Below are 21,457 nucleotides of genomic sequence, written 5' to 3' on the forward strand. Positions count from 1 at the left end.
AGCCTTCTGCAACTAAGCACAATTTTGACTTTACAAAAACAGTTGCCAAGTCAACCTTGTAATCACTGAGCTTTGTAAATGAGGAGGAGAGAAGTTAAGTTGTGGTATGTTAAAAATCACAGGGGCCAGGCATCCTCTGTTTTTTCAAAACAGAATCTACGGAAACTTACAGTCAGCTCTTTTCCCATTTAATTGCTTACTCTATTGAGGTCAGCAAATGTTTTTCTTTAAGATGCCAATGAAAAGTCACAGCAAGTGTGTTTTCGAGACTCTCCAAGTTACGTTTGGTGAGATAACGTGCAAGGGGAGTTGTAATAGTGTTTGAAAGGAAGCTAAGGAAATGTCGTTCTCATTAACGGTCACCACCTTTTCTCCAGTCCTAGACCTTTAATGTTCTCCCATCTGCAAGCCAGTTTTCCCCTCCTCCATGTTTTCCTTGCTGGTGGCCTGACTGCTCCCAGAACACATTGGTCCATGCTGTGGGCCTCAGCAAGCAGGTGATGAGGGGTCAGCAGAACAAATTCAGAGCCTGGCTCAACAAGTTGGTTATTCCTTGTGAGGTTTTCGACAAGACACTTTTCCATACTTTGCTTCCCAGCTGTACGACAGAGATTAGTCCTCACTCATTACTGGTCTTTCATGATGTTTAGTTCCTATTAGTAATACACTCTGAACAAGTTGGCTAGTTAAAAATAGTTAGAGAAGACTTCTAATGACATGGCAGTTGGCAGAGAAGTCCAGACCACACTGTTTAGGTATAACTAAAATAACTGTCCAGCCTCTGTAGTTACAGTGTTCTAAAAAACAAAGCTATCAAAATGAATACCTCGGAAAATGAACACAAGTGCCTGGAGGCCACTCTGATTCTGACCTCTCCGGAAGATTCAAGTCCAGACTACAATGGGCCCTGAGTTTGTTTCCTAAACAGAAATCCTTGAAGCCCAATTTAGGTTCAGCATTATCCATGGCTCCAAGGTCACTGAGGGATAGGGACTGTGCTCAGGCTGATGGGAGACCAGGGATGGCTCGGGGTCGGACTGGATTGCACAACCTATCTTAACTTATCCTAAGTTTCTGAGTAACATTTTGAACAGAACTGGTCCTTACAAAGGCATGGTCCAGGACCTGCTTGTCCCTTGGTTGGCTTCAAAATCAAGATAAGGTGAAAATGATTGAATATTAGGAGACAGGAGAGGAAAACCCCATTAATTCTCATGGAGCATTGCTTCTCAACCTGCATTAAGAACTGTTATGTTATAAATCACACGGAAGGAACAAAGTGAAAAATATGTTTTTAACCATAGAAATCTATCTTAGTAGTTAAAGAAAATGATTAATAAAACTAACATGAAAAATTCTAAGAACATGAACCTAAGGGTTAGAGGATTAAAAATTGCCCTCCCTTCCTTCTGCCTAAAAAAGAGCCCTAAGGAATATTTCCTATAACTCATTGCTTGGATCTCACTTTTCTGGTCAAGTTGAATGACTTCTGTAGCACATTTTGTCTTTTTTTTTTTTTTTTTTTTTTTTTTGCGGTACGCGGGCCTCTCACTGCTGTGGCCCCTCCCGTTGCGGAGCACAGGCTCTGGACGCGCAGGCTCAGCGGCCATGGCTCACGGGCGCAGCCGCTCCGCGGCATGTGGGATCTTCCCGGACCGGGGCACGAACCCGCATCCCCTGCATCGGCAGGCGGACTCTCAACCACTGTGCCACCAGGGAAGCCCTGTCTATTTTAAAATATAGTTACCTAAATAAGACTGCAAGATGGTCAAGTATATAGCTTTTAAATTTTAAAAAATCCTATTATTTTACTTCAAGTGGCAACAAAATTTCTCAAACTATTTATATCCATTCATATTTAACTCGCTCCATGCTCATTCCATTAACACAGAATAGACATGACTGCAAAAGGAAAGACTAAATCAAAACTGAGTATAATATCTACTATGTGAAAGTTAGTATTGCTGGTTGCTAGGCAGGGATATGATAATACTGTCCCTGCTCTCAATAAACTTATAACCAAATTGCGGCAGAAAAAGACTAAATCCACGATATACTAAATAATGTTTCAAGATTTAAATAACGGGTTAAAAGCACCAGTTTTAGAAGGGCTGTCATTATCCTGCTGTGTGATCTTGGGTTATTTCTCTGTGCCTCAGATTCCTCCCATGTCACTGGATTGTGTTGAGGATTAAATGAGATGCATGTCAGGCTCAGTAAGCTATCAATAAAACCTGGCACCTTTTTTTTTTAAAGAATTGACACCACAGGACTGTGCGTGATGAATTACCAACGGATCATTATTGTTATAGTAGGTAAAAACCCTTCTGGCTACTATTGTGAAGGAAGTCTTCAGAAAGGAGGTCTAGTCCTCACTTCTTTAGCTACATTTATCCTCTTGTGTTTTCCCTTTACAGCGCAGCCACTTAAATATGGGTTTAGTCCCAACCACTGACCTGTTAACTTTGGCTACTATGTGAATTTTTCAGTATGGTAATGAAGGCAGGGAAAAGTGGGGAGGAAAGAGATCAAATATCATATTATCAGTTATAATGTCATTTTAGTATGTTTAACATTTTTTCTAAACACCTGTCAGGTTTCTCTACAGCTCTATAAAAATATAAATCCATTGATGGGCCTTTGTATAAAGCCAAAGAAACTGTCCAGTGTTTTCTAAATTGATTTTCATAAATGAATACTGAACAGGAAACTTCAAAGGAATTCTTGTCCCTATACATTACAGATGTACAAAAGCAAATTTTGTGTCTGACCACAAAATTTAACATAGGAATAAAGATTTATCTCTTATACGTAAAAGATAATCAGCACCACAACTTAGAATTATTAAAATAGTACAAATGTATCTCAAGTGTTTCACAATTTAAAACTACTACATACTACTCTGCCTTTGGTTTCCAGTTTCTCCTTCTCCTTCCTGTCTTTGGTATTGTGTGTTTGTGTGCAGTCATCATCTATTCATCCAAGGGATCAGAAATGGAATGCATAGGTTTAATTAGTTTTTAAGAGTAACATGAGACACCACAGCTGGTTCTCAACTTGATATTAGCATACATCCTCCCACACTTAGAATTACTTGGCACTTAATGCCTGTCAAATGGATAGTTTTACCTATAATATTCATTTATTGAAGACTGATATAACACATTTGATACTCAAAGAATGTGTCATAAACCACAGATATTTAGGAAGATGATATATAGTAAAACAATCTACTACTTTCTTTAGTTCCCACTTTAGGCACTTTTGGACACAATATTAATATTTTGATGCACATCCTCTAATAATCACAAAGAAATGGATACGTGAAATTCCCCATTACAAAGAACAACACATTATACAAAACTCACTAACTCAAGTAACCAGAACATAGCAAGAAACTGAAAGCAAACAAGCAAACCAAAAAATTCTCAAGGAAACTGAAATAAATGCTATCAAAACCTTTTGTTAGATTATACATTTTAGTTCTTTGAGCAGCATTTTCTTTACAACAGTTCCAACAAGCTTGATTATCTAATCAAAAGTAAATTACAAAGCATGTTAAAAATAGCAATATTAGAAAGAACAAAAGTACTGCTAAAGGCTTTAAGGTCTGCCTGAAAAGAAGGAAAACAACAACAATGATAATAAATAATATTTAAATTATATAATCAATAAAACAATACACCAAGATAGGCTATTTACTTTTTTTTAACATCTTTATTGGAGTATAATTGCTTTACAGTGGTGTGTTAGTTTCTGCTGTATAACAAAGTGAATCAGCTATACGAGTGTACATATATCCCCATATCCCCTCCCTCTTGCGTCTCCCTCCCTCCCACCCTCCCTATCTCACCCCCCTAGGTGGTCACAAAGCACGGAGCTGATCTCCCTGTGCTATGCGGTGGCTTCCCACTAGCTAGCTATTTTACATTTGGTAGTGTATATATGTCCATGCCACTCTCAGGCTATTTACTAGTAAAGCAAAACATCCACATCTCAATCAGTGCCTGTACTACACCGCACTGTAATTCTTACTGACTTGATGACAGTCGTTTAGAAAAGGTTCTTTTCTGCACTAAAGATAGATTTGACTTCAATATATTCATCCAAAGAGGCTTAAAAACAAAATGAAGTCTACTGTTTAAGTGGATAAACTTTATTTCCAAAATTTTCTTCTGAGGAACATTTTACTCCCTTCATTTGCTTTTCTATATAACATTCTACTTCTAATCTTTGCTAGAACTGATATCTAGAGACCACAGATTGAGAAAACAGAGAACGGATATGACTTCAAAAGTGAAATAGTTTGGTTTTAGGATGCGGTAAGAAGAAATTTTGATTATATGCAAATTAGAATGTTTGCTTTAGTTATGATACATTTGTAAATGTTTAAGTAACATCTCTGGAACACTGGTAAGGGGAAAATGTTTCCCATCAGATGCAAGCATAGTACCAAGAAAACAGAAGGACAGCCTCAGTAACAAGTGCCGGGCAAAGTGGGACCTAATAACCACCCTCTCTGAACACAGCATTTAATTTAGCAACTTTCTGATTATTTTTTCTATTAAGCCTGTAATAAAATTTTGCTTTCAAAAAATCATAGATTTTTAAAATTAGGGAATTTATAGGTTTCATGAACTCAGACCAGATAAAACTAAGCCATTTTATTGTATTTTGTGGCAAAACTGTGAAAAAACCAGTAGGTTAGATTACATTTGGTTGACTTTTTAAAGGCAAAAAAAGCCACAAATAATAAAATCAGAGAGAATACTGAATGTGGATTTTATAGTATGTAAAATAAGTCAAACGTAGGAAGACTGAGAAAAACTGAAAATCACTATTAAGAACATCACTGTAATAAATATTACTGGCAAGATCTGTAGATGGATGTGAAAATCAGAGGAGGAAAGTTTGAGGAGAAACAGGATGTTAGCACAGTCAAAACGTATCTCTCCCAAGATGTTTATTAATTACATAGGGAAACCTGGCAGACAACACCTTAACCAGGTGTTCAGAGCTAACATCAATATTAACGAGACAGCGACATCGTGAACCCCCCAAATGATGCACTGAAAGGCCTGACATCATTCTGTGGAATTCTCACCCAAAACACATAACTTCAATCCAGTCATGAGAAGACATAAGACCCATCCAAACTGAGGGACTTCCTACAAAACAACCAACTGGTACTCCAAAAGTGCCAAGTCACAAAAGACAACAGACTGTCATGGATTGTAGGAGGTTTGGAAGTCATGACTAAATCAAATGTGGGATCCCAGATTCAATTCTACAACAGAAAAATTCCAATTCTAATGGAAAAACTGGTGAAATCAGAATAAAGTCTATAGTTTAGTTAATAGCACTGTAGCAGTGTTAATTTTTTGGTTTTGATAATAGAACACAGTTCTGCAAGATATTAATCTTAGGGAAGGTTAGGGAAGCTGGAGAAGGTTACATGGGAACTTACTGCACCACTTCTGCAAATTTTCAGAAGCCTAAAATTACATCAAAATAAAAAGTTAAGGGAAAGTTATCATTTTCATCCACATGAAAATGATTCTACAACACTCTAAGTTCCCTGAATTTTTTCGGATACATTAAGGATTAATGATCAGGGGGAAATGAGCAGGTTAAAAATGGACAGAGCAACTGGCCAAATGTTAAGCCAAATGACACGATCAAAGGAAATGTGCCAGATGTTTTCCAACAGCTCTACATATGGAGGCACCTACAATCAGCAGGGACCCCACTGTAAAAAGAAACCAGAGCCACCAACTCTGGTTTCAGCTATCACATAAAGAATGACCTATAAATACCTCATTCTCTCCTAAGAATCCTATTTCCATTACTCTTTTTGAATCCTCTAGAAAAGTATACCTACTATGCCCCAGAATTTGGTGTACCTGTGTATATGTTTGTAAGCTCACACAGACCTACATTAATGCTTAACTGAACAAGAGTTGGCACCTTGAAATAAACGTCTTTCTAATTAATTAATTTCAATCGAGGAATGTACCACTAAATATGTGGTACATTCCTGGATTTTTTTTTTTAGCCCAGGTCAACAAACTTTTATTGCCATTTCTGGCTCCCCCAGCCCCAGCAAGACCCCTGCTTACCTGGTAGAAATACTGAGCTCTGGTGCAGAGGAATAGGGGGTGTTACCTCTCTTTCTCTGCACACTGCCAGGGTTAAAAAAAAGAAACCCACTTACTGGAGAGGGAAGGCCATACAGGGTTGGAGTTCAAGGGCAGGTATGGCTCGGTCCCACCTCTGCTGGCTGCAGAATATAGAGACCATGGTTCCAAACATTTTTTAAAGGAGGGGAGAAGTTGCCAACTCTAGTCTTTTCCACAAACAAAATATTTACTTTCTATTCATCACTAATTCCATTTTAATCAAATCATTCCCATTATAATGAACAGTTATGCTATTAGGAAACAATATGCCCTTGACAAAAGTTTTAACATTGCTATAGAATTAGAATTCCTAGGATAACCTCGGGAAGCTTCTATATTTGTTTTTCAGGAACAGTTGGCTCTTTTCCTCCTCTATTTTTGTCCTCTTTCAGGAAGTTTATGGTATATTGAGATAAACATCAGAAATACTCATAGCCATTTTATACTATACCTTCACTAAAAAATGTTGTATATGTTACTTGTATATAACTTAGGAAATCTTTGAAAAACAAGATTTCTAGCTTCATCTTCAGCTACCTTTCATTTTGTAAGTGAAATCATTTTGAACATATGTTAACATTTCACTCTCGATTCTGAATAAGGGTCTAGGAGCTTAGCTTCTCTAAAAATCACATGATTCTAAAGATAATTCCAACCATTTGTTTCAACAGAACTGAGAATTTGTAATCCTTCGTTCTCTTTTATCCTTACAACAGAATGCAAATATAGAATGTTTGTGAAATAAGGAATTGCTTTCCCTCCTCGCAACAAATGCTTAGTACTCCTGAGTCTCTTCCCTGAATGAGTAAGTTTGGGGGATAGGTACCAAAAATGTTCTACTCCTCTTTACGTCAACAGCTGTGATTAAAAGCAGTAACAGTAATAATGCAGCTAACAATTATCAGGTGCTTCCTTGGTGTCGGATGCTAGTCTAAGCAGCTGAAGCAGGCTGCCCAAGGTCACATGGTAGGAAACGGTGTAAGTGATGAACAGCGTCTGGCAGTCTGACCCCAAGCCTGAGTAACTGGCAAGTACACTTTATACTGGCTACTCACTTTAATAAAATAAAATGGGCAGGCCCCAAAAGAAATTACAATGGACACCCAGCTTCAGTGTTGAAGAGTAACAGGGACAGGTGTGTAATGGAGCCCATGGAAGCCTCAGTTGCTGGATCCTTTGGGGGTTTTGTTTGTTTGTTTGTTTTTTGTTTTTAATGGGAAGCTGACGTCCAGATTTATACCTGAAGCTTCTTGATTTTGAAATGTTGCCACTTATTTCAAGCTTTTTTCTAAAAATCCTATTGGTCTGAAAGGTCAAGGGCTACATTCTCAAGGCAGGCTCTTCATCTCATTTCTCTTTGTATCACTAATGCCTATTGCGTTTCTGGCACATAGTAGGTACAAATACGTTGACATACTGTTAAAAATCCTTCCATTTTATCTTGGCCATTTGGTAGGAATTCATTAATTTATTGAGCTACTACAGTGGGCAGACACTACTCTGGGCACTTGGGATACAATAGTGAAGAAAAGAGAATAGTAAAGAGAGAGAGAGAGAGAGAGAGACTATATTTTAGTGGAAAAAATAGGCCAAAAAAAAATCAAAAGCACATGAAGTTAGATGAAGTATGTGGGCTTGGAAAATAAGGAGATGGCTTGCTTTGAAATGAAACTATGCTACTCAGAGCTAAAGAAAGATGATACTTAGAAAGTCAGATACAATAGCCCATGCTTCCTAGTGCCATACTGGTCACTACTCCACAAATACATTACACATACGTAAGCAATTTAAAGGAAAGGGTATTCTTGAAAGAGAGAGTGCTCTCTTCATAAGTGGAACAATACAATCTTGCTCCTTGGCTTGAAAGGGAGTATTGATCAGTAGTTAGTGAGTCAAAGGTTAATAACTCAGGCCTGATTACTTCTGTTACCAGACGCATGATTGATAGTGTCCTCGGGCTCCCTGTAAATACAGGAACCTCTTTTTGATCGCTGTTACTGAGAACCAAGGAATTAAGCTCTTCTCTCACAATTTAGTTGTAGGGGGCGGGGGTCGTCTATCTCCTGCATCAGAGGGTGAGTAGCACGAAGGCTCCCATACAGAGGGTACAGGGCAGTCACCAAAAATGCAAACTTGGAGCAACATAAATCTAATTGGTAACTGTATGGTAAAACACTATGATAGGCAACTCTTTTGCTCTCGTATATTATTATTCCACGAGACCACATGCTGAGTTAATGGAACTTCTCCAGTTTGCTATGGAAAGGGATATAATTTCGGATTGCCCAAATGGCACAATCTGGCTCTTGCTCCCAGACAGCTGCAGGGAGCTACAGACAGGACAGCTACACCAGGACCATCTAAAAATGCACAAACCTGGCCCCCACTTCTCACCAAATCACGTATATCTATTTAGTTACTCATAATAGGAGTAACTATAGTCAAGGATCATGTTTAGAAAAGAAAACACTCCAAAGACAAACGCAAGTTTGTATCTTCAAGTAGCCTTTAAAACAATGTGCACAGCTCTTAAAACTGGAAGAAAAATGTTTTTTTCTCATTGTCTGTATATAAAAATTAGATTTCACTCATGCTGCTCTTTTAGGAAGAAACAATATTTTCTTTGTTAGCCAAGCCCAACACAGATCTCATGCCAATGCAGTTTGCTCTTCGCATGGATGCTAGCCAAGAGGATATTTCTTGAAATAAAGTCACAATCTGTTGAAAGCCTTGCAAGTCAATTAAATTAGGAAACAAGTAATCTTTATCACATAACTAAAGATAAAAGTATGAGGAAAAAATGACTGAAAATAAACATGCAAAAAGCACACTACTCAAATCTCCCCACTCGTAGAGAAAACCATTTGTCAATGGTTCCATTGCAGACAGTCACATTTAAACAAATAATACTTCTCCTCAATATGTGTCAGATATCAAATCATCTCACTTAGCGTAATATTTTTGTCCACAGAAGGAAACTTCCTAACGGTCTAACATTTTCGTTTAGTTAATAGAAGTCTCATTGGCCTTGATCTTGCATCAAATAGATGAACACTGATAGACTGACTAACATTAATTAATTAACATAGATATTAAATCTAAAATGCACATAGTGAGAAGCCTTCAAACCTCTTTTGATCCAAAGGAAAATTATAATTGCATTTATAGACAGAGTCAACATTAGCAATAATAGTGACACCAATGTTTACAATTGGAAGGTTTTTTTAAATCTAGAAATAAAATTGTTTTTAAAAGTCTACTGAGATTTCCTTTTTGGAGACTCTCCAGCTGCGCTTTAGCTCCTGTGAAATGCATTTACTAAATACATTCTCGATAGTGTCTGAGAATTAAGATAATATATTTTATTTTTTTTTTCATTTTCCCCTTCTGTTTCATTTAAAAAAATTTTTTTAATTCTCCAATAGCTCAATAGGTGAATTTGGCAGACATCAGGCATATGCCTATTATCAGCAAGTTGTACCAAGAATGCAACTCCGCTGCTAACCTCTCCTAGTCATCGTCTTTAGCCATTGCCGGCTGAGACTTCCCATCAAGGACAAATACAAAGAACGTGAGGCTCACTCATCCAGTCCTCCAAAACTTGAAACAACAATCAAGCGACGGTGGTCCTACGCTCCGGCGGAAAACCCAGCTGCATATGAACCCCCCACCCCCACCCCAGCCCAGGAGACCTCTGCCCCTTCGGCGCGGTGGGTTACCTGCTGCCTGGGTGGCTGGCGGCGGCCCGGGGCGCGCAGCGCGGCTCGGAGCTGGGCGGCTGGGGGCGCGCGTACGAGTGGTAGGCGGTCAGCACCACGCCGCCCGAGTCCTCTACTTCCATCGTCAGCCGCGCATGTCTCCGCTCCGGCCCGAGAACAAAGGCGGGGACCAGCATGGGCCAGCGCACCGGACCGGTCACCGGCGGGGAGGCGCGGCCCGTCCGGCTCCCAGGGCAGAGGGGCTCCTCCCGCCGCTGGGCTGTCAGGGGCGCGGGCAGGCCGCCCCGCCCGCCGGCCGCCGATTAGCCCGGATTCAAATACACGCCCACCAGGCCCCCTGGGGTGGGGTGGGGCGGGGAGGGCGAGGCGGGGCGTCGGGGTGCAGGCGGCCGAGGACGGGGTAAGTGGGGTGTGGGATCCCTGCGTCTAGAAAACTGGAAACCCGCCGCGATGCTTAGGGGCTCGGGCTGGCTGCTCTAGTAAAGTTTTGCTTGCTTTGTTTCTTTTCCTGTTCCTTTTCTCAACCCTCAGCCCCACCCCTTCAAACGGGAGGCTTGTCCCATGGCTAGGAACATTTCCTGCTGGGCAGCCCGAAGTCAGAGAAAGAAAGGGCGCCTGGGGAGCCCCGGCTGAGAAGCAGAGGGGCCGGCTCCAACGTGCGCGGGCTGGCGAGGAAAGGAAGAAGAGGCGATGCCATCTCATTGAAAGCCTCCACATCAAAAACTGAAGAACCGGGTCACGTTGCTGTTTACTTAGTCCAGTTCCAGTCAACGTGATTTCCTTGCGGGCAGGTAATGCCCTCTTACGACAAGCAGGACACTTCCCTCCCTCACCCTCGGTGCCGCAACCATCAGGGTCTTACCTCACTCCCACATCCCTTTCGTCCTCCCCATGCCGCTCATATTCACATCCTGCTTTCAGCTGGCCTGCAAATTAGACTTGATCGCTCTGGGAAGAGAGCCTGTTATTCCCAGAGGGCTTTATTGAGGGAGGGTCTGGGGTCTGGCAGGGAGGTGGATAAAAGGGGGCATAGTCAGACATCTGGGGTCTGAAGTACGTCTTTACCTCCATCAGACTAACAGCACATATGGAAAGAACATTCTTTTAGCCAATGAAAAAGAGAAGCAGTAGAATGCTATATAGAGGCCCACCCTGACAAGGCATTCTACCTTCTGCCTCTTACGCTCAGCTGGGAGCAGGCGGACTGGAAGGAGAACTGAGTTCACCCCTCGCTGAGGGGTGACCTGGATCCTGCTATTAACATCTCAGAATCTGTTTCTGTATCTGTGAAACGGGGAGAATAATATTCTTCTCGTGGGGTCAAAAGCATCAAGTACATGCTAGCTCTCAAGAAATGTTGATTCCCTCTGCTGCTTCCTTCACATTCATCAAGAAAGGAGACATTTGTTTTCACTGCACTTCCAGAGATTGGGAAAGCAAAAAAAAAAAAAAAAAAAAATTCATCCAAAATGCTTTTTAGAAAATGTTTTGTTGACTAAAAGGGTGGGATAATAATAACATTTACTAAAATACTTACTCGCTGTGTGTTGGATCCTATACATTAGGTCTTTAAACAACTCTGTAAGGTAGGTAGTATTATTATCTCAATTTTCTGAATAAACAAACTTGGGAAGCATCAGTGTATGGATTGGGCACAAAGAATGCTTCATTCTCCAAAAATTGCAGCTACAAAGAGGCATCTGTTTACCGACTGTGTTTAATGCCAGATACATTGAAACTAAGAGAATACTTTCTTAAAATATGAAATAAAGAGATAGTATAAGTATTGATACACGTCCAGAATGCCTCATCTAAAACCTTGGAATGGGATATGTTTTAGAATTTATAAATATTTTTTACTTTTAAAAGGTAATTTGGTGCATGCACCATTTAACATAGAACACCTCCTGTCCAGTGCGATTTGGGACAGAACCCTGTATTCAAATATATTATTCCTTCAGCAAATAAATGGACCCTAAGTGGGATAAATAAAGTCTGTTAATACCCTTACATTTATGAAGGTCAGGTTTGTCACCAGACAAGTTTTGACACTAAACTTTTAAAAACGTGTAATTTTACAGCTTTTTGAATTTTGGAATCACCATAAGGAATTATAGTAGTGGAACCTTTTCTGGGCATGGAATTTCTCCTTGGCATTTTGTTTGTTTGTTTCTGAACTACAGACTCACAATTTTAAATACCTGCAGGGTACTTCCTTGAAAATATTTTTTCCATAACTCATGTGCAATGTTGCAGAGCTCTCCCTCATGCCAGCTGCAGCGGCTCTCCGCTTTCTCTTGAGTGTTCATATTTTAGACACCCTGGAGTCCCTTGGGGTCCTCGCTCCAAACAGTGATCACATCTGTCATTTTTTTCTCATTCTTTCAATTCTATCCCCACCACCACTGTCCTTGTTCTAGCGTCACCGTCTCTTTCCTGGGTGACAGTGAGCTTCCCTGGACACAGGTTACCTTCAATCACCTTCCTCTTCAACCCTCCCCGACATTCAAAGTGCTGGGAAAGTGATTTTCCTAAAACATAGGACCTCCCCTTTTCAAAAACCCTCAGTTGTAACCCACTTGCTACAAAATTAAGTCCAAGTTCCTTAGAATAGGTTCTCATTAATCTGTTTTGGTCACCTACTACTTTTTTACTCCCAGGTCTCCGTGGCCCACTTACACCAGCCTGTCTTGCATTCTTACCTTTGCCTTTGCTCTTCTCTGTCCTTTCCTGTCTGGAAATCCTCAAAACCCCCTACCTACCCCCACGAAGCCTTCTCAGGTGTTCCAAACCAAAGGAACCCCTCCTTCTGCCCTCCTGAGGAAACTGCTCTTTCTCCTGCAGTGGGGACCACCCCACTCTGCCCTACAGTGAAAGCACAGTCAGCCAGAGCCCTGTGTGCGCTGAGCTCACGCCTGGCTCCTGTGCACTCATCACACGGGGCTAACAGGGCAGAGTGGTGTGTCCCACCAAGCCCAGATGTGGCCACAAACTCTCAGAATGGAGCCCCCAGCAGCAAGGTAGATTTGAGATGAAACTGTGCTAGGATTGTATTACTATTTTCCAAAACATTAGTGTCTTTTCCTAAGTTGTAAGCTATTGAAAGTGCTAGTGTCACATTTTTATCTTTACATCTCAGAGCCCATGTTTTGCAGAGTTGGCACTCAGTAAGGAATCTTGTTGAGTGAATATATGAATCAATGAATGAATCAGTGAATGAGATAGCCCTCTTGAGTGCAATAGTTGCAATTTTCAGGGCAGCCAAGGAATTATTATAAATGATTCATTTATAATAATTCTCTATGGCACTGCAAACTAACAAAAAGTTTCACATGTATGTATTAATATTTTTTGAGTGTGGATATACGCTGTTGACTTAATAAACGACAACTCTTTAAGCATTCGTGAGTTTTCAAGTTTCATAAATGTGGTGGAGAGCATGTATTAGATTTTATAGAATACACTGTACAAGATATTCACCTTTTGCCCTTCAGATCCACTTGCCACCCTCATGCCCCTGCTTGGTGCCAGTGGCTCACTTTATAGTCTGCATCTGTGAGCTCTCTTGCCTCTGGCTTCAGATAGGGTGCGATCAAAGAGAGGCTCCAGCAGAAGATCTAGAGGGAGACGGAAAAACCAGGTTGGGTATTTATTTCCCAGGCTTCTTCTCTATTTTGCTGCCAGCTGGTTCCTTCTACCCAAGGCCAGAGCTCCTAACTGCAGCCTTCTCCCATGCTGCTCTCTCTGGATTCCCGTAACTCTGGCCCTTCACGCCTAGGGGTGGTAACAGCTTCTGCTTCATCACGTAATCCCTCCTTCTGCCCTCCTGCAACATCCCTGTTGTTCCTTCACCCCACCCACACCTTTACAGACAGTCCTTTTAATAAACTCTGCTCATTCACCTGGGCTGAGTACCCCATCCCTTCCTGCCAAGACCCTGGCTGATAGGTATCCCCTTGAGATCTGGGCAGTACCCTGTGAGCAAAAGCATTAGCACATCTGCAGTCAACTGTGCGAGGACTCACACTGTGAGGGATAGGTACACACGATAAATAAACTCATGTCAGTTCAGGTGCTGTGTCGCCAAATAAGTTCAGGTCTGAAAGAGTTTTACAGTCAAATGAGTTAAGAAAAAGTTTCCACAGCCACATAGCACAGAGAGATCAGCTCGGTGCTTTGTGACCGCCTGGAGGGGTGGGATGGGGAGGGTGGGAGGGAGGGAGACGCAAGAGGGAAGAGATATGGAACATACGTATATGTATAACTGATTCGCTTTGTTGTGAAGCAGAAACTAACACACCATTGTAAGGCAATTATTCTCCGATAAAGATGTTAAAAAAAAGGAAAAAGCTTCCAGATTTGAGAGCTTTTTGGATTTTGGAATTACAGATATGGGATTGTGGACCTGGTAGCGTCTGCTTACATTTTGTGGCTTGCTGGGAACCACTGGGCTGGGGGATGACAGCCCAAGACTGTGACCGCTGACTCGGCGGTGAACAGGGGCCCTGGGAAAGATTCTCCATCTGGGAACTGGGCTGATAGATTGCCCTTATGGTAGACAGTAGACATTCAGTGCACAGAAATAGCATTTTCAGTTTACTTAGACTAGGGGCAACAGTAGAGGGAAAATTCTCGTTTGCTGCACTGCACCGCTCTGGTGGTCACTGCAGTGCCCAGCAGTGGACTGAGAACAGGAGACCTGGGTGTCAGCACCAACTCTGCCACAACAGAACACCCGCACCTGAGCAAGCTTGAACTGCAGACCTGTTTCCTCACATGTAAGAGAAACAAAACAGCCCACAGTTGCTGAGTACTTACCATGTGCCTGGTTCTGTCCTAGGCATCAGAACACCAATCATGAAACACTCACAGCAGCCTACTGAGATAAATATTGTTAGCATCTTCATTTTACAGTTGAAGAAACTGGCTTTAGTAACTTGCCCAAGGTCACCCAGACTAGGACATACCAAAGCTAGGGTTCAAACCCAAGGAGTCTGGCTCCCTGAATCCAGGCTCGTAAGTATTATAGTTCTCTTTCATAAAACGTTTGTTGAGATTCAAAGCCCATTCCTCCTTTATAATATAATGAGACGGGTAGGATTTATGCTTCTTTGTGGCAACTTTCCATAAACCTGTTTAAAACATTGGAGGATAGATATCACTAGCATATAATAATGACAATGAAAATGTAATAAATGAAGAAGGAATTACACGTATTTTCAATGCACAATAATAATGAGTTCAAAGTTTATGTTTTATTTATATATATATGTATATATATATATATACACATATATGTATATGCAGTTCACTAACTGCTCTAAGAATGTGTTGAAGGTTAATTCAGTATTTCATTCTGCCTTGTAAATTTGTCAGTGGAATCACATATATAAGGTATTAAAGGGTAGTGACATACGTGATCTACAGGTGCACAAAGACTGCACTTTCCAAATAAACAGAGGAGGCAGAGTGGTAGACCAAAGAGGGTCAGACAGAGCTGAGTTTGAGTTTGAATTCTGAATTTGCTACCTACTCTCTGTGTTAATTTTTCCCTGTTTTAATTTCTTAATTTGAAAAGTGGGGCATCTCCTCCAAGAGTTGAATAGCATCTTGAGAACACCAGTCATGGTGCTAAACATATCATAGATGCTCAGCACATGTGGGTTCCCTTCTCTCTTGTTCACTATCCCCTGTCACCTGTCCTCTACCTCAGCCTTTACAGAAGCATCATTCAAGACTAAACAACCTGATCTTCAGAATTCCAAAGGTGTTTCAGAACCTATACTGAGGGATGAGTCAGACTTAATTCACATAATGAAGCTTACCTGAGAAAGCCTCACAAACTCTGGGACCCAAGTGTAAGTGACACGGCAGTAAGTATTATGTAGTATGTAGATATTCCAGCATATTCAACCCCACCAGGAAAGGCAAGAAAACAGGGCATTTATGCAAAAGCTTAACATGGACAAAAGAAAAGTGTCTCTTGTGGCTTTGGCTGCTTATCTGCTAGGATAATGGTTTAGGACCAGAAAAGGAAAACAGCTGTAGCTGCAGGAGTCTTTGTAGCCACTGCCTGCCATCCTCTCAGCAAGAGGGTTTGAAGTTTCATAGTTACTGGCCCTATCTTGCAGGAAATGAAGGCACAGTTCTTACCTACCTAGAGAAACATGTTCATTCTGTCAAACTCCACCTTACATACATTCACCACTTCCCCCAAATCCTCTAGAAAGGCTGGGTAAAATTAGGGGGAATTAATGCAAAATTTCATTTATGTAAAGAGAAAATACTTTAATGAAACAACTATTTTAAAAGTATTTAGAAAGTAATGAGTAAATTCTTCATCATTGAGTCAGCTGATAAATCTTGAATTTCTACCCTGAAATATTTTTTAAAACTTACTGGCACTAATTAAATTATACAAATTTATTTTCTGAGTGCTCTCAAGAGGACACAGAATTTTTAGACTACTCTGATTTTCCTATTGTTCTCTTAGCATAAAGATTAAAAGATCTTTAGAAAGATTTTAGGGCCTATTTTCCTTCAGTAATTGTTCTGTGTTCTATGATCAGTTTGGTAATCAGGTTAAGCAGACTATGTCACCATGAGAGCCTGTCAGCCAGGTCAAGACTTGTGTTTTTTATGTGATGGACATAACTGAGCCACTAAAGTGACATAACTGAGTGACTTAGGTGACTTTTACAAATAAACTGAATCATTATTGATTGGAAATGAATCACTACTAATAAAGCCAGGCAGACTGGGGGAAGGGAACAGACATGAAGTTACTGTCCAAAAAGATCTGCATTATGGAATACTTTCTACAGTGCCATGCTTTGCAGTTATACAAAGGCTATATCCATCCATCCATCCATCCACCCTAAGAACCTACAATCATCATTAGCACCTATAATGCTAAGCATTAAGAATACAAAAATGATTAAGAGTTTGAAAGCACAGTCCCTGCAAGGGGTAGAGGCGGGGGATGGAGAGTAGGTCATCACAGAACCCAGAGGAGGTAATGCTAGAGATAGGTCTTAAAAGATAAATAACAATCGGCCAGCTCAGGACTAGGTGAGTGCAGTTGCAGGGGATGAGAAAAAGAGCAATTCCAGAGAGATAATAGACTGAATAAGAGGCCCAAAGAAAAGAAACAATTTGGCACATACAGGAAAGCAACTTTAGTTTAGCTTTGCTGGAGAATAAAGTGTAAAGGAGAGAAGGCTAGAGATGAAGCTAAATTACAGAGGCCAGGCACTGGGGGGATCTGAATGCTGAGTGAGAAGTTCAAATGGGAAATCCACTGTAGGTTCCCAAAAGCACAGAACCAGGGTCTACTTGTGCTTGGTCCTTCCTCGGTTCTGCGCAGTGTGGTCTTAACTCTTCTGAGTTACATCTCCTGTGCTTCCCAGCCTCCTTTAGAGAAGGGTATACACTGAAGCCTGGGAAAGAAGAAAGCCAATTATAAATGTCCAGATGCTAAGCTCCAGATAGAATCCTAAGACAAAGTCCAGATGGATTTTAAACAGTTGTTGAGAAGAACTTTAATAAATTATGTAAGTGCCTCAGAGGGGAAGCTGAGGAAAGGGCTCTATCAACCCCCTCTCTATGTTACTAGCTCAATCTTAGAGATAAGCTACCTGATTCATTCACAGTCACCCTGGGCAGTACAGACCACCTGACCTGGAAAGTGATGGAATAAGGATACTAGGTTTCCACTAAGTTGGCAAAGAAAGAACACAACAGTGAGATGCTTAGGGAGAGATGTGGCATGTAGGGCTACCAACAGGGAGGGAAGATTTATTATGAGAGTTCTTTGGTTGCAAACCACAAAAACATTTCTGATTCTGAAACAAGGAAGAATGTTTTAGAAGGGTCGTGGGAATATCACAGGATTGTGAAGGTCAAGCTGAAAACAAGACTTGGGGCAGGAATGAGAACATAATCTTGCCAGAATACAGTCTTGCCTCGGTGCTTCTTATAAAATTAACCAATTTTAACTTTTCTCCCATCCTTGCTTCATTCTTCTCAGGATACAGACTTCCAGAACATTGCATCAGATTGTCTGTGCTTCAGCTGCATGCTTACCTTCCACTTGGCAGTCCTTGGGTGTTAAAAGTAATGGTCTGGTGACATGGCCTTCAGGGACCCTGTTGCCTTCTGTAAGGGTCATGGGTGGTAAAAATATCCAATAGCTGAGAAAGGAAGGGGTTTCACAGAGTGAGATAAAGAAAGAACACACCTGCCCACTGTGCAGTTTTGTCTAGATGTGGCAAAGGTTGGGAGGGGGGTCTTATTTCCTGAAGTTTACAATCAAATGGACCTGTGATTTTGTGATGAGAATAGCAAGGTTCAAATCCATATTGACAAGTCAGTCCTCAAATAGGTCCCAAATTACATCATTCATTAAGATTTACATGACCTGAACTGAGTCACCTGAATCCATAGAAGAATAATTGAAAGTATAATTTTAAAGTAAGTTAATCATGGATGGTTAAAGGATGGTAGAAAGAAGGCAGTGTTTGAAGCAGGACAGACATGCCAGTACACCCTATTTCTTCCATTTAGTGCCATAAGACTATAAGCCTTTATTTAATCTCTTTGGTATCTGATTTTTCTCATCTGTAAAATGAGATAGCATTTAACATACAGCGTTGTTGGCCAGGATTTAGAAAGGATAACTTGTAGGATCACTGCATACATAATGTTCAATAAACATAGGTTCCTTTTATTATGCTATGCTTCCAAGACACTGTTATTTTTCCTTCTACTTTGTTAGCAGTACCTATTTGAGCTTCCAAGGGAATTCAGTAAACTCTAGCCACCATTGCTAGTCTTATAGCAAAGACATTTCAATATAGTCCAAAGACTATAAATATTTCTTCAGAAAGGGTCATGACTGTAACAGAGCCATCCTTTGAAACTGAGCAGGCATAGACAGATAGTGAGAACTTGATGTTTGTTTATCGGTTGAAACATTATTCAGTGATGTACCTAGTTATTATTATCATCCAGTTCAAAAAATTCACAGAAAGCCTGACTGCCTTGGCATCACTAGGCCAGAATACTGGCATGGCCTCTGAAGAGGAAGTCTTGACTCACAGCACTGGCATTCCAGATCAGTCATTTCTGGTTGGGCTCTCAGAAGGCTGCTAGCAGACTTAGTATAGCATCTGGTACAAAGTAGGCTTATATAACTACTTAATGAATAAGAAGCCCTGGTCTACTCAATCCTTGTTTTCTACATCTGCAAATATAAGGTGAAATTACAGGACTGCTACCTTACTGTGCCTTTCTCAAAAGAGTGGGAGGACTCGAAAGTCTTAGGACAGCAGTGCAATGGACCACAAAAGTAGAGAATGGGATGCTGTGTAACTTATCCCCTGCAGTTGTGGGATGCAGCCCTGTTAGAATGGCTTTAAGACAGGCGGGTCAGGCTAAATTAAATAATAGTTGTAGTAATAAAACTTGTGTTGAAGGGAGAGGACAGTTCTGATCTCTGCTCTGTCACCTGCCAGCCATGAGATGATATGCATACACAATACTTATTCATATTTCTTCCTGAGCCCTTCCTTTCAGGAATCACCCTAAGTGCCTTCATACAAGGAACTCTCCTCAGGCCTTGTGGTTTGGATTGAGCATACCTAGCCCTCCTTCCTCACTCCCCTGGGACCTCTGCCAGATCTTCATAACAAGAATTTTTTCATTCTCTGTAAGGACAGTGCAGGCCTGCAGTTGCAAATAGCCATCTTACTACCACAAAGCTTCTCTGATATATCTTGAAGCCAAGGAGAAGCAGAGATGCTGGGGTGATTTTGAACCTCTTTCCTAGGCACGTCTGAAGCAAATACTACTGCCTTTTCTTTTGCAGCTTAAGCTAGTGTGAGTTGGGTTCTTATCACTTGCAACCACAGAATAAGAACAGCCAGCATTCACGTGGCATTTACTAAATGCCACGTGTTATGTTAGGCACTTGACTCTCAGTTTCATGTGGTAGCACTATTATTATCATCCTCTCCATTTTGAGAGGGGAAATGGGAGCCCAGAGAGGTTAACTCATCCAAGGTCACAGATCTAGAAAGAGATACAGTTGGAATTCGACCCAGGTAATCTGGCACCAGGGTCTAGAAACTTAGCAACATCACCATTCTGCCTCTTAATTGCCCAAACAAATATTGTGAACTTGGGCAAGGAATTCACCATCTCTAAGCCTCCAACATAAGGAGCAAATATACAACATTTTATCAGAGTGGGCTCTCAGTAAATAGTAGTGATTGTAGTGCTTGCAATTATTCACTACTTCATTCCATTTCCTTCATTCTGAGTGGTGCTTGGTGGGTGGGAATAAACGAGTTTATTACAAAACAGCTTTGAGGATTTGGGAAAAAAGTCGGGTTCTAAGAATCATGATAGTCTGTTCCCTAAAAGCAAGTAACAGTTTTGTTCATTTCCACAGAGAAAGAATGGACCATCAGTTTGGACCTGATGACTTGATTGTATCTGTCCCTGTTGCCATCACATGTAGGAATAAATGGTCATTTGAGGCCTGGCTATTTTTTAAAAATCCTCTCAAAGTGACTGAAAAGAGGCTGAAGATGATGAGATACTTGAGAAAGAATTATTATACACTTAACCACAGTGCTTCAAAGGTTTAGAATCCCTTTGTTCTGAATTCATTTCAACGTGCTAATGGTGGAAAGGGGTATATTTCCTAAAGTAGATGAAGTCCTGTTATCTACAGATCACAAATCTGATCCAAATGAAATATAATTCTAAAGGTAATTTGATTAGTAGCAATTTACCTTCAGGTAACTGCAGTCATTTAGAGTCTGCTTCTTTTATGATTTTTCCTCCCTGCAGCTTCCCCGTTCTTATTTGAATCTGTTTTCTGCAGACAAAGGACAAACTAGCCACTTCCCTCTTCTTGGCTGGTTTGCTCCCCCAGGTCCCCCTGGAGAAGAGAACTGTGCTCATTTCTGGGTACTGTCACTTGGCTGTGGGTTTTGAAGGGAACAATCACCCCGATTTATCTCACTAAATATAAATTAAATATGTTTATAAATATATACCTTTCTTGAGATGCTATATGCCAGACACCATTCTGGGTTCTGAGGATACAAATATAGTAAAATAACACTATGAAATTTATTCATATGTTTTCTTTTTTGTATATCCTAATATGATGTTCTTCCTATACAGCCAGAGGTTTCAAATGCTTTAGTGTGGATTCTCCACAGGTGAATCTGGAATAGACAAAAGTGCGACATGGTCTCAAGGCAAGTGGATGACACACAGAGATCAGAATTGTCCTCTCCCTTCAACACAAGTTTTATTACTACAAGTATTGTTTAATTTAGCCTTACACTCCTGTCTTCAAAGCTACTGTAACTGGGCTGCATCACACAACTCTAGGGGTATAAGTTACACAGCATCTTATTCTCTACTTTTGAGGCCCAATGGCACTGCTCTCCTATGCTTTTGAGTTCTCCTATTTTTTAGAAGAAGTCACAGTGAAATAACAGTCCTGTAATTCCATTTTACATTTGCAGATGTAGAGACTGA

At 40.8% G+C, this 21,457-nt stretch overlaps 1 protein-coding gene across 2 annotated transcripts in view; it reads right to left on the reverse strand.

Moving 5' to 3' along the window:
* ARHGAP28 (Rho GTPase activating protein 28) overlaps positions 1-10,285 on the reverse strand; it is a 146,061-nt gene extending 135,776 nt beyond the window's left edge. For both annotated transcript variants that reach the window (XM_027088586.1, XM_027088585.1), the window contains exon 1: positions 9,899-10,285. In XM_027088586.1, the coding sequence (XP_026944387.1) occupies positions 9,899-10,074 (176 nt within the window). In that variant the 5' untranslated portion in view covers positions 10,075-10,285. The remainder of the gene's footprint in view (positions 1-9,898) is intronic.
* Between the last annotated feature and the right edge of the window lie 11,172 nt (positions 10,286-21,457).

This window comes from Aethalodelphis obliquidens, unplaced genomic scaffold (assembly GCF_003676395.1).
Source record: "Aethalodelphis obliquidens isolate GAN/ISIS:26980383/991018 unplaced genomic scaffold, ASM367639v1 scaffold63, whole genome shotgun sequence".
Classification (NCBI taxonomy): domain Eukaryota; kingdom Metazoa; phylum Chordata; class Mammalia; order Artiodactyla; family Delphinidae; genus Aethalodelphis; species Aethalodelphis obliquidens.